This window comes from Botryllus schlosseri, chromosome 4, assembly GCF_051294905.1.
Source record: "Botryllus schlosseri isolate E-star chromosome 4, Bs_hap1, whole genome shotgun sequence".
Taxonomy (NCBI): Eukaryota; Metazoa; Chordata; class Ascidiacea; order Stolidobranchia; family Styelidae; genus Botryllus; species Botryllus schlosseri.
Genome location: NC_137239.1, coordinates 29,166,329 through 29,180,357, shown reverse-complemented (window position 1 = coordinate 29,180,357; position 14,029 = coordinate 29,166,329). Strand labels below are relative to the sequence as shown.

The 14,029-nt window shown below is 41.9% G+C and overlaps 2 protein-coding genes across 2 annotated transcripts in view; one reads left to right on the top strand and one right to left on the bottom strand.

Annotated features, from left to right (window-relative positions):
• Positions 1-14,029, top strand: part of LOC145438036 (uncharacterized) — a 122,523-nt gene that overhangs the window by 101,678 nt on the left and 6,816 nt on the right. The gene's annotated exons all lie outside the window — the stretch shown is intronic.
• On the bottom strand, positions 6,492-13,328 carry LOC145437746 (uncharacterized). Its single transcript, XM_080315032.1, has 12 exons — positions 13,200-13,328; positions 13,109-13,140; positions 11,660-13,010; positions 11,512-11,598; positions 11,269-11,447; positions 10,767-10,907; positions 9,932-10,142; positions 9,273-9,441; positions 9,007-9,098; positions 8,558-8,696; positions 7,633-7,822; positions 6,492-6,872 (listed from the first exon to the last, which is right to left on the bottom strand). The coding sequence occupies exons 1-12, from the start codon at positions 13,214-13,216 to the stop codon at positions 6,535-6,537; spliced, it is 2,946 nt and encodes a 981-aa protein (XP_080171158.1). The 5' UTR covers positions 13,217-13,328; the 3' UTR covers positions 6,492-6,534.

Genomic DNA, 14,029 nt, shown 5'->3' with positions numbered 1-14,029 from the left:
GAATCCTGAAGATGCTATAGCAAGTGTATACAGTGGCGTATCCAGGGGGGGGGTTTAGGGGGTCGGAACCCCCCCTTTTCAAAATCCTAAAAATTGATGTAAAATATAGCCTCTAATATTTGCTAATTTACTAAGTTAACATATTCGTTTTTACGTATGAGAAGGCGAATATGACGTGTTAATGTTATTTAAGGGGACTAAAACCCCTACCAAATCTTGGAATCATGCGCCGAATTAGTCGAAAGGATAAAATAGGTCATTATATTTCGCTAATTCCATACGAATTCTGCGCTTGTTCAGCTACATTTCAGCGGTAGTTGCTGACGTTATCAACTTTCTTCCCTCGATTTCTCTCTCGCCTTGCTAAAACGAGAGACGCATTTTAGGAAAATCTAATCTAATAGACACTTACGTGACCTTTGACACGAACCAATCAGGTTGCAGCAGGATGTAAACAAAGAACGAGGCCGGGCATGCTTACTATGAGCGCTTATGGAAAAGGGTTGAAAAATGAAGGTTTTTAGCAAAATGACATTGAATTGGGAATAGCTGACTTTGGTGAATTGTAATAACGTAGAACTGGTATGTATTTGCAGTGTTCTAACCCAAAATAAACGTGAATGGTGGCAAGCACTCGTCAGCATGGTATGTCCAAATAAATGGATTTCTGACAACTTTTCGGATGAAGCAACTATTGCTGTATTATCCTTAGTCGTATACTATAGGACTGTCGTACCGAATAGCATGTATTAGATTAATCTTGAGTGAGGATATGTGGGGTATTCATTATGTGGGCTTTGCGTTATCTGCGTTCTATTTATGGAATCGTATATAGTACAGTCTACAGTCTGCGTCATTATGTAGAAAATTACTGTTACACTGGATACTTGTCTGCATATTCAATGATCATATTAATATGATAGGCAATATGATCCGTTCCCAGCTGAAATTGTCATTTTTTTTGTTCTAGCTCGTGTATTGAATCAATCAGGACAAATGCCGGATAAACACGCTGTGCTAATAGCCTGTGTAACTTGGAGATGACTACTCAGACCGTTCCTGGTGTGCGCTTGTACCTTTCCCAGAGCCAATAACATGCATGGAAGAATGTAAAATCTGGATAAAGGCATGTGGACTTCCTTGTAGTCATCTGAATTCTCATTTTATTAATAAAATGACATATCTATTATTGTACCAAAAATATTGAATCGTGACATAATTAAGATGAAATAATTCTGTATTTCAGAATGAGTCTAATCTGAAATGCAGTCACACTTGACGCCACACAATCGACTTGGTGTGTGTCTCGTTTTATTCCACAGTTTTGCTGCATGATGGTGTGGGTTGAAATTGATGAGAGCAATATAGCCTATTCAATAATGAGATGAATAGTTGAAATTGGTAGCGGTGATACGTTGCATGAGTCTGACGAGTACGCCTTGATAGGTGCCTGCACAGCAGTGTTGCTCTGTAAAATAAACATATTATATATTTTGTGCAGGCTTGATGGATATCTTTAATGAAGCTGCAGAAAGAGGAAGTCGATGGATAAAACGCAAGAAAATCAAATTTCTGGAAGAAGTAGAAGCACAAAACAGTAAACTCGTCCAGGAAAATTACAAATTGACGGACAGTTATTGCTAGTGAAGTTCAGTTCTCAGAGGAGCATCATAATGTCAAAAGATGCGGAGAAGCTGAAATTTCATGCTAGACTACAATGAATTATTTCTGAATTGTGCGACTTATCCTACTGACATCAAATTTATAGTATTGCTGTAAGCATAGTATTAAACCGTATGTAACTGCTTCATTAAATTTCGATTTGGCCATGTAGATATGTGGTTCTTAAAAATGCACCATTTGCATTCATTCATGATTTCTCAATTGAATCTAGATTTAAATATTCCTGCACATGATTTGTATGCCTGAGCCAGACTATTCCACAACAAGAAAGATGGTGAGACAGCGTATTCATATTGAACAGCTGATCGGAAGAATCAACAAGTATAAAATTTTGTCTGGTGTCATACTATGCAGCATTGTGTATCAACTAACCAAATATTGACTAATTGCTTACTCTAATTCAAGATTGAAAATTAAAAATGAATGATACAGCATATTCAGCAATGGTGAAAATTCAGTTCCATTATGAATATCGTAATGCCTAATAGCATGCTATGGATCGTAATTGTGCGGTGCCATGGTCTATGTCTACCAACAGTGCATGTCTATTCATACTATATTCCAGTGGTGCGCATTGAAGCTCATTTAGATGCCAGGTGAAAATGTTCCAGGATTATTTGTGTTTGGTGGAATGTTATAAAACTGAAGACACCAGATACGCACCAAAATCTACCTTGAGGCAGGAGTTGATCGGTTGCGAGTATGGTCGAGAGATGGTTTGTCAATCACGATCGAGCTCACTGATGCTGATGCAAATCACAATGCAGTCCTTGTAGCTTTAGGTGCTGGATTGTCTTAATGCATATGCATGAGAGCATATATCAGAACCTAATGTGAAAATAAATCATGGTTACAATATCTATTGCAGGAGTCTCTGACAAAATGTCTTTTTCCTTACTTACCCTGTCTTACAAGTGCAACCCGAATCAATAACGGATTTTATGAGAATGTGTATTTCCATTGAGTGTGATATCTCTCTTTTCCGCAAGTTGCGATAACATTGGCTGTTCACTAGAATAACCCTTCAACAAAGAGTGAATTGTCTCCTCAATCTTTCTCCCAAAGTCGTGTGCATAGCGCTCCATGAAATACTTCGTAGCTTTCTCCGCGGTGTTAGAAGAAGATGCTGTTCCACTCAAATCCAGAAATTCGATAGAATCTCCATAGCTTTCAAGTTTCATAATCAATACACTAAAATTGTGATGTGTGGCAGAAGCTGTATTTTATAGCATATATTTCTGAACATGAGATATGCTTGAAAATTTCGCTCCAGACCTGGAGCCTATGAAATCGTCAACATATGCATTACCACAATCCTATAGTATAGTATACAGCAATCGTTGCTTAATCCGAAAAGTTGTCAAAAATCCATTCATTTGGACACAGCACGCTGATGCGTACTTGCCACCATTCATGTTCAATTGTTCATCCTAGACTGAAAGCTGCAACTACATACTAGCTCTACGCTATTAGTATTCATTAAGGCCAGTCATCCCAATTCAACGTAATTTTGCTTAAAACCTTCACTTTTCAACCTTTTTCCATAAGAGCTCATAGTAAGCTTGCCCGGCCTTGTTCTTTGTTTACATCCTGCTGCAACCTGATTGGTTCGTGTCAAAGGTCACGTAAGTGTCTATTGGCCGACGCGATACGTAATGGGGCATTTCCACTTCATTTTGAACACTAGGGGCGATAAAGATAACTCGACCCAAAACTGTTTTGTTGCTATATGCTTTACTATGGGACTGGACTAAACATGGACCTAATTTCGTCTCCTGAAGTACAATAAGGATGGTGAAAATATCCACATCAATATAAATCATCTATATGGATATCAAATAGCTGTTATCGATGAAAAAGCTGCTATTTCTTGGCGTCTTGTCCTGTCTTGGAAGTGCTGAAATTATGATTATATCCTTATCACCAACTGTATTGGTTTATATTCCCCATTTAGCACTCATAACTACACCAGATGGACTGGATTCAACACAAACCCTTTCTAGATGTATTATGACCTTGGCCAAATAGCTGTCTGATTGAAAGACTTCATGTATTTCAATACCTTCCTATCCTTTAATCTCATCACTATCTGTTGGTGTTTTTAAATGATAAAATACTATAACAATACCAACTAGATTTCATCCTCTCTGATGATTGACAATTGAAGGATGAACCATGTACCATGTATTGTTGCAGTTATAATACTAATTAATACCAAATAGATCTCATCCTCTCTGATGATTGACAATTAAATGATGTACCAGCTGTATTGTTGCAGTTATCTTGAACAAGCAGAGTATCTCGAATATTTTTTTGCCCGACACAGGAAATAAATTGTATAGTAAGCACGTAAACTTTCTAAGTAACGTATTATTCATGGTCATATCGTTACTCGGTTACATAATAATTATAAACTTGGTTGAAGGAATGTCAACCCGCTATTTGAGAAACCTATGGGACTTCCCTACTGCTCTAAGACACAAAGCAAAATACTACGGTGGAAACTCAATTGATACAAATAGCTTCACCATATCCAAGAATAATCAACGAGAATGATAATGAGAAACTTGCAGATTGTAACACAAAAATGAGCTCGCAAGCATTGGTCATTCTTCATCATCTAGTTAGTTGTACTTGAAAATCTTGAAGGTTTTAGCAAAGTTCGTTGCGCTACCAAGTTCGTTGCGCTACCAACATAATGTATCAGATACATATAATAAGAGTCCCTGTACCGAGCAGCCTACAATAGTCGATAATCGTCAGATTATACTTTCATCTGAACAACGCACACGCAATGTACAATGCGATGCAATGAGCAGATAGGAGGATGCCGAACGACCAGTTGCGATTGCAGTTGCGGTCTCTGGCATCCACCTCGGCCTAGTGCCCGATGTCACAGCTCCTTTTTTCCATGTCAGTCTCTTTTCCACAGCTCTTTCTTGCTTTTTCCATTCTTGCAAGTGCGCTCTTTCATCGGGTATCCTGTTTTGTCGAGGCCATATGTGATCGTTTGCTTCACTGTCTTACAAGTAAGCATAATTTCCATGTCTTTCAGTCGGCAGTACAAAAATGACGTCATGCTTCCAATATTGAAGTTTCATCAGCTTCATTGTAATTCAAACGCATGATTTTTATAGGTTGTAGGACCACACAGCAGCAACTGCAGATTGCATGATTTTCCATAACGCACACAATGCTCATGGGGGAGCTGATTTACTGCAAGATAAGCAGGATAAATTATGTTGGTGAAATGATATTCTGCAGACAACTTTTCCAGGACCAGGCATCCATACCTCTACTTTGTAAACGGAACCATCCTCACGATAACTTTCTATTTCCAATTGATGCATCTTTTGAGATCAAATGACCATCATCCTTGCACAATGAGCACAGCCATATCATACGACTCTCGAAAATTAACAGCAATGTAAGCTGGCAGGATGTCTATGTCCATCACGATGACAAGACGCCAAGAAATAGCATCATTTTCGTCGGTACCAGCTATTTGATATCCATATGGATGATTCATATTGATATTGCTACTTTCACCATCCTCGTTGTACTTCAAGAGACGAAATTAGGTCCATGTTTAGTCCAGTCCCATAGTAAAGCATATAGCAACAAAACAGTTTTGGGTCGAGTTATCTTTATCGCCCCTAGTGTTCAAAGTGAAGTGGAAATGCCCCATTGCAAAGACGAAGTTGTCGGCAATCAACATCGCCCGCGAATTCGCTGCACCTGCTCGCCTTGAAATCCTAATTAAGAATTGCACGGCGTGTTGATTGATCAGCGAGACGCAGACACGGCGGCACCAGTACGACAATGCTATTCTCAAATCCACATTGTCTTCGCGATTATTGGCGAGAAATGGTCTACGATTGACATTCACATTTCAAAATACAAGCCTAGCAATCCACGTTCCCGATTGTTAGGTGGCTTGCTGGCGTCCAAATACAGGCCTGTGTTGTCGCTGAACGGGAGAATTGAGTTGGCCTAGTAGTAAAGTTAACCTAATTATATCGGCTGACAAGTTTCTCTGCCGATCAAGTTATTATCCCAGTGTGTACTCTGTATTAATTGACTGACTTGCGTACTTGCAATTAAGGTCTAATTACCTTCGCGGGTACTACACATTCAGCCGTACGGCTAGTAAAGCCATCGAAAAGCACACATTCGTGTACGACGTACACTGTTCACACCACACCTCTCTGTGGCGATTGCGATCGCCCTCGTTTATGCTACCGCCTTATTCCGCGCTTGTTCGTCCGCTGCGATACTACCGACCGTGCGCATAATATCGTCAAAACCCAACAAAATCGCTCATCTCTGGCCGGAACTAGGCGCTTGGAGACGGGCGGCGTTTGCTGGCTCATGACTAAATGTGAGCAATTACGAATTTCTTTCAATCATACCGTGAAAGAAACGCGATTTTCAGGCAATGTCTGTATCGTATTCGTACATCTCCCACTCACCGCAAATCTCTTTTTATTATTAAACTATACAATATCGTAAATATTCGCCATGGCGTGGAGACGAGTGATCCTAATGATGACGTCATAATAGCCAATTTCGTAATGCAAACCTCCCCCCTTTTTCGCGCTCTGGATACGCCCCTGAGTGTATACTGCGAAACGAACGAAGGTCGGTGTACAGACATCTGCTAATTCAATTCACTTACCGAATTTTGCAAAGGTTATAATCTATATAATTAAACAATGTCCATTATAGGCAGTGTAAGACTGTAAGTTAGTTCTTTAGTTATAACGCTGGCTGAAGGACAAATGTAAACACGAGTAATGAACGTCCGATGCGGAGATTGAGAGCATTTATTTCAAATTTGTCAAATCATGTCTATTCCTTGATAGAGAGCCGCGCAGTTTTATCAAAGTCGCTAAGCATCTCCTCGTCGCCGACCTGCAGATCAGCATTCGTGTAGACGTTTTCACATCTAGACGATTCCACTTCGCTCGAAACGTACAGAGGGGTTTTGACGTATTCATCCGAGTAGCGCGGCAGTTTCAGCATATCGCAAGACGATCTAGAGTAGCTCTTCGGCGGAGACGCGGCTGCAGTACGTCTACAGCAGATAAGCGCAGCGAGCGTTACGCACAGGACGAGAAAAATCAACGGAACAGTCACTTCCAGTAGAATGTTTTCCAAAATGTCGTCTTCGGCGGGGTGATTTTCGACTGTAAAGAGGATTTGTCAAGTAACGGGTTCAGAGCTATTCAAGAGACAATCAATATGCATCACAGTAGAAAATGGTATGTAGAATAAATGCCGTAAATTCCAACACAATTAGAAGTTGCGATCTTGTAAACACGCTGAAACTGTACCCATGTACAAGTTGAGAAATAAAATGTCGGAATGGCACCGAGCGAGTAGTTTCAAGTATTTGGTCATGTGGCCCCCATCAATCTTATCTATTAGCAGCCCGTGGTTTTTCATAGCTCTGTATAGAGGTGACAATTATAGTCGGTCTTTCTACACACGTAAAAGCACAGCTAATGCCGTGAATTCTAACTAAAGATATAATAACTACCAATTACTCGGAAGACTACGCCATGTAGAAACAGAATATGGACGTCTGAAGATGCTCAAGTATAGTTGGAATATGGTAATATGGAATTCACTACTCGAGTATCTTTGCCTATCCAATCCCAAAATCGATTCTCTACTTCACAAAATCTATCAACGGATGAAAATTTAGCATTTGTTTAAAAATTGGATTTGGTAATGGTGTCGCCGAAACATCAAAATTCTGTCCACGTTCCAAAATCCCTACTTTAGGACCCCCTAAAAGTAGTATTTCGTTAGAATAATACTATTTTCCACTAAGTTGTGCTTCGGTACCGGAACGATATTCGCTTCCAGCTGTCGTGGGCTAACGCAATCTCTGCCAATAGCTTCAAAACGTTGATAGCTACCCGAGGCAACTAGCAATCTCACCCTTGTTTGGATTGAAGATCAGAAATGATTCGTTCGAGGCTCCGGGGTAGAGTTCGATCTCTTCGATACCGGCGACGCCGTGGATCACGGTGATCGGGCCGACCATCGTGTCAACAGTGTTCTCAGACAGACGCACAGAACGCACGACACGACCGCTCGAGCATCTCAATTTGCCACCAGAGGGGCAAGCCTGACATGAAATTCAAACACTATTACTAGAGCAGAGCTTTTCCAAATTAGTTTAGAAGTAGAATGTGCTAGCTAGGCTGCTTTCGCAAGAACTGCGAAATTCATGAAATTCCGACAAAAATGAAGTTCAGTAAATATTATTACCTCAAATCACAGAGTTCTGTCTCATAGCCACGAGAATGGCAAATGCAAGTACACCAAGCTTGGCTAAGGAGAACCAGAAAACCACAATTAATATCTGAATTAAAATTGGTGCCTAGAAACATTTCACAAATTCACCAACTCAAGAGCGCGATGTCGGTAGTTTGATTAGACAACTTGAATTATATTCGAGATGTTCGAGAGTCTGTTGTATTAAGAGCACGACTCCTTATATTGGTTCGCCGATAGCATCTTAAAAATAAATTTAGGTATCGGTAAAACATATCGACAATTCGTGACATCACAGCGTGGCAGTAGCGAGTCAGAACTATAAGTTTGCGAGTGCTAGGCTGGGAATATAGTGATCCATTTCTTATAGATTATGGATGTATAGTTGCAGCTTTTCTCGTTCATTTCATGCACAAGCATAGCAATGCCTACGAAGCAGTTCAAATAGATGGCTTCAAGTTTTGGAAACGCGCCTTGGACGCCGTATCTTTTGAATATCGGTTGGATACATCAGGGTTATAAGCGGCGTTGGTTAGCGGTATAGTCTCAAAAATCAGAAATCGGTAGGGTTTCAGTTATCGCGTACCGTGAGCTCCGTTTCGGGACACATAGTAAGGTGCAGGTGGATGTAGAAAGTCGGGCAGTCGGATCGCGGAGTTTGCATCGACACGCACGCAACTCGACCTGTCGAAGCGCTCACGTATAACTCGTCCTGCGCCGGACACCTGAAAGATATCAGAGGCGGTCAGTGATTAGGTCCTTTTGGTTTTTCGGAATACTCCAGCATAGTACTACCTCGATAGTTATGAATTCGACTACTCTTCACTTACACACATCGGGTAACTAACTCATTTTTACAAAAAATCTATTCGGTCAAAAGGTAGATGCGGATTTGGTGCAAAGTAGAAAGTATACTTCATATATGCTTGCATCCCTTACTATGGATTTGACTCGCTAACCAAGTTCACATGAACATTTTACTACCAAGTACTTTTGGCAAGTTAGCACGAACCCAGCCGCCAACTATTCACTAACCCGCCCTCAACCAGCGTCATCCCAGTCGACGAATCGTCTTCGCATGACAAATACATCGCGCTGATCACCGTCACGAAATCGAAGAAAGCGTCCTGAATGAAAGCGATAACATATTTTGGAAAGAGACGCGATTATATAATTTGAACACAATTGAATAAAAATATATTGATGTTGAAACGAACATGAATATTTTCGGCTGGTAATCGTCAGCAACTGGCAGAACTTCCAAAAGAACTTACTATGCATGAACACAACTCTCAACCTACCGCGGGAAGAACCGAAACCGACATGTGAATTACTTCTCCCACAGTGTAGATAGCGCCGTTAGACACGCTGAATTCGAGCGGACACACGGCCGGACAAGACGTGGTCTTGCACAGCTCGACTGTCGGGGTGAACTTTCCGTAACCGCGCTTGCTAACCGGTTCTGCGACACTGAAATAAATGATAGTTTACGCACGCTTTCCAACGTAATTACTAACCAAGGCTGTGGAAAATCTAGTGCTCGAGCTATTCGAGTCTGATTTCGAGTATCAGTCATTACGACATCATAAAAGCACAAGTTTAGTTATTTTAGACGACCACAAGTATGCCAGTTCTAGATCACAATATATTCAGTTTCGTATCGTGTCGACCATATCTATTTCACTGCATCTTGCGACAATGTCGTGAATTGATTACGACATCAGTAAGTTTAGTACTAAGTTCGCTCTCTGCGGTACGACAAATCGATGTTTCAACACTCCCAGTGGAATCAACTTTTAGTGGTAGTGCACGTATGATTTCAGTAATCGAAATAATTGTCTCACTGCTCGGCTCGAAGCATCGGAATCAGCACTCGGAGTCCTTGTAGTAAACATCAGGGATATCTAGTTCTAGATATACCTGGGTAACACAGAGCCCTAACACGCAACGCTTCACTTACACAGGCTTCATGGAAGTTATGAGCTTGTACTGACGTTGGTAAATGCATTGGAAGTCGACGATCGGAGTCTCGACGCTAAAAGCAGCGTTTTCACGATCCGCTATCACGCGGTTGCCTACGACGAACGTCGGTCCGTTTACGTCAGTTCTAGAACCACAGTTTGAGAACGGGAGAGGTATGGTGATCTGGAGGCCGTTTCTCGAAGACACGGCTGGAACAAAATCAATTCGTTGTGGCTAAAAGTTGTACCGAATGAACGCAATTGCACTGCAGTCTTCCTAGATATTAAGAAGACACAGCAGGTGGTCAACATAGTCATAAGCAATAGTCAGCGTTGCCGCTCAGTTGATAAGACAAGTAGAAGTATATCAATTTGAAAGGCGCGTCAAAACTAGATGAAGCAGAGATGGAAGCTGAGGTGTGAAGAGTAACTAAGTGAGTTATCCATAGCAAAAACATGATAAAATTCGATTAGGAATAAGTAGCAATTCCAGATATACAAGTGGTGATTTCCAAGAGACGAAAACCTATACTACAAGTAAATAGTTTTAAAAAGTAGTGCTCGATCAGTTAACCGAAACGGCAACTCGAAATTAAACAACACCTATTCACATCCAACGACTATCGACTCAATCGACGTGCCAATTTTCGAAATTCTGTCAAGCTTCAGCGATACGGGGGTTCGGTTGTGATGACAAATTTTCACACGCGAGGCTGGCATTTCGCCGGACTACTTATCCTTTACAAAATAGTTCTGCCTAAAAATATATTACAGAGAACACTGAAATAACCCAAGTAGAACATCAAGTGTAGCTGACCAATCACCGTAACCAACCTTGGCAGCCCGCGGCTCTGCTTCTAGAATCGGGAGCCGTGTAGAAAACGGTGTTTCCTAGTCCGCCGTCAAACTCTTCGTATAGCTCATTAGATATGTCGATCACGATGTCCTTCTCGCCACACGTCACTTTAGGGACAGCTGGAAATAAATGTCAGTAGGATAATTTAAAAAACACGATTCGGTGTTTGCTTAAATTCGAAATTCGAAATTTCAAGTTCAAGTCCGCATCTATAGCTTCAAATTAATCACTAACCCATAACCAAATCCCGACTAAAATCATATCAATTGAATTGAAGTCCAAATTGAAATCCACGCTCATCTTTGGTAGACAAGAGTGGTGTTGTAGTAACGATACACAAACGATCCGAAAACACACACCATTAATAATCATATTTTTGGAAAAAGTAGAATGTTCCATTAATTTTTTGATAATAGCAGAATTCGTGGCCTACTCGTCATCCTGGTACTATTTTCAGGAGTGAAAACTAATGCAGCTTACGGACAGTGCAATTCTTCCCGGTAAACCCGCCGGCACTGGCGCAGTAATAGCCGTACTCGTGTTTACAAGACTCCACGCAGGTACAGTTCCCTTGACAGGGGCTCGGAGAGCAGGGTCCCAATTCCACGGTAACTTCATCTTCGCAACTTTCGCCTTCAAAGCCAAGCTCACAAACGCACCTGTGCGAGATTAAGTTCGATTACAACTTAACATTTCAACTCATAAATCAACGAGAATTCAAACCTGTGTCCGTACATCTGTTCTATGCATATTCCACGTCCGCTGCAGTCCACGCCCAAGCAATGGTTCCAGTAGCAAGCTACTTTGCCTCTAAGACAGAACGATACCGGTACCACGTGATGAAAAGATCGAACGCCGCAATCGCACATACCTGACAACCCTACAAGCGTCGCCCGGCTGACACGGAGGAGGATCAGAGTTACAGGCGTTGTAGAAACCTTGCCTGCCCATAATGCGACCGGCGATGTTATACGAAACGTTTTCCGATTCGTAGCCTGTCAAGTTTCCTTGCATCTCGTAGTACGAATCGTTGCTCATATCAGTGACGTAAGTTAGGTCAGCTACGGAAAGACCCTCTTTAACCTCGCCGTAGTGCGATGTCAAATTCACAAGACTGCCAGTGACGGACTCAATAGAGTAGTTCTTTTTATGAACTACATCTTGCAGTTGCAATTCCACATTCAATACAACCTGGGTTCCGTTCGATCGTTCGTCAATCTTGACCTCAGCAGTAGCTGTCGAGCTGTCGTCATTCGAATTTGATGCTTTGGTCTCGCTTGAATTCGAAGCTGAGCCAGGAGGGATCACGACCATCTGCTGCGTGTTCGAGTCCAGTTCATCAATTTTGATTTCACCAACTGCAGAGTTAGAACTGCCTTCTTCATGAATTACGGTCGTTGGAAGCTCAGTTTGAGCATTGTGTAGTTTTGCTTCTATAGCGAAGGACACGGTGTGCATCTGATTCGCTTGCGAGGTAACTGGGTTGTTTTGGAACTCTTGGGCCTCCCTCTCTTCATAATCTATCATAGTGTTTTGTGAAGTCGCAGGGCCTTTCAAAGTAACGTCAGAGCCTCCGTCCATTTTCTCAGCATTGTAGGTTTTGGCATCGATGTCGAAGGACATAATGTGCGTCTGATTCGTTTGCGCGGTAACTGGTTGGTTTGGGAACTCGTGGGCTTCTCTTGCATCATGATCTATCGTAGTGTTGTGGGAAGTCGCAGGGCCTTTCAACGTAGTGTCAGAACCTGCGTCCATTCTGTCATCGATTTCTGGATGATCAAAGTCGACGGTAATAGCGTAATTGGACGTAGAAGCATCGTTTTCTTGGTTGGTGTCAGCCAGGTTCGGGAGGTCTTCGCGAACATCTTCATCGCTCACTAGCGTATGCTTGTAGCGTGCATCCGTCGTAGTAGATAAAAGGTTTGAGGTAGACACATGTCTAACTAAATTTATGGCGTTATGCAGCAGTTGAATGCGGAGTTCCTTATTACGCTTCATGAAGTCGGCTAACCCCTGTTCCTCGCGGTCGAGGGTTGTTCTGCGATCAGGCGCTTCCGAAACTGTACTATCGACATATTTGCGGTCAGTAGCAGAGTTGCCTGTTCCGGTAGATGGCGACTCTGTATCGCCTCCACGAAGATCGGATCCATCAATTCCCGGGCTCGACGTCAACCCCACAGCGTCAAGAGTAGCCGTTGAGCTCGTCACTTGTTCCGTGTCACCTGCCAAGTCCACAATTCAAGCACAGGTATATTGCAACAAAGTATGACCGAAATGTACGGAATATGAGAGCTTCCAAACACATTTCACTGTAACTCACCTGCTACGATCCCAGCCACGCAGCAAAGCACCCTGTAAAAAGCAGTCGCGTTTTAGACACTATTGATATCAAAGCGTACAAAGCAACGCACCATATCGAAATCCGCATTCTTCACTTGACAACTCAAACCCAAACGAACAACGAGAAAAATAACCAACTACCAACACCTGAACAAGGAGGTTACATTAATCTCAACTGGAACAACGACAGAAAAAAAATTCAACACCGCCATGGCTATACCGAGGGCAGTGTGCTGATAAAGCACTTCCATCCCACAAGCCGCTCTGGATAGCCTCAATATCATGGTATCAAAGAGCCTATCCCGTTTATACGAGACAACCGCAACTTCACCAGCATTACCAGCGTAGTCAAACGACTGGTATAGTTTAGCGAGGGTATATAAGCCAGGTCCATCTAGCAATCAACGAACACGTAATCAAGCAATAATCAAACCAGCAAGAACGGCTAGCACTGAGACGCAATCGTAGTGTAAACGTAGCACAGTTACTGAACTCAACGTATCAAATGCAGACGGCCGTTGGTGGACATTTTAAATTCATGATCACAACAAAAGCGTTATGTCTTATCGCTATTGAGCTGCTGCTGGTTGCTAATATGTAGGTCAGAGAGAAACGACGTATCATTAACCCACATAATCATGCCCCGTAGCCTACCTATATTCTTCACAAGGGAGCGACATATCACATCACTCAAAATCTGCCTGCGATGATGCTAAAATATCATGTATGTATGCCATCGAATCGCTCCTCAAGAATCAACAATATTTGTCACGTTAAAACCGAAAGCTATGATTGCTGACTGGTCTGTGAGAGAAGACGCTATAAGAAGTCAATGGTATAATGTTATTTATGTAGCATTTTCATTCAATATCGTTTCTTGGGACTTGCTACGGAATAACTA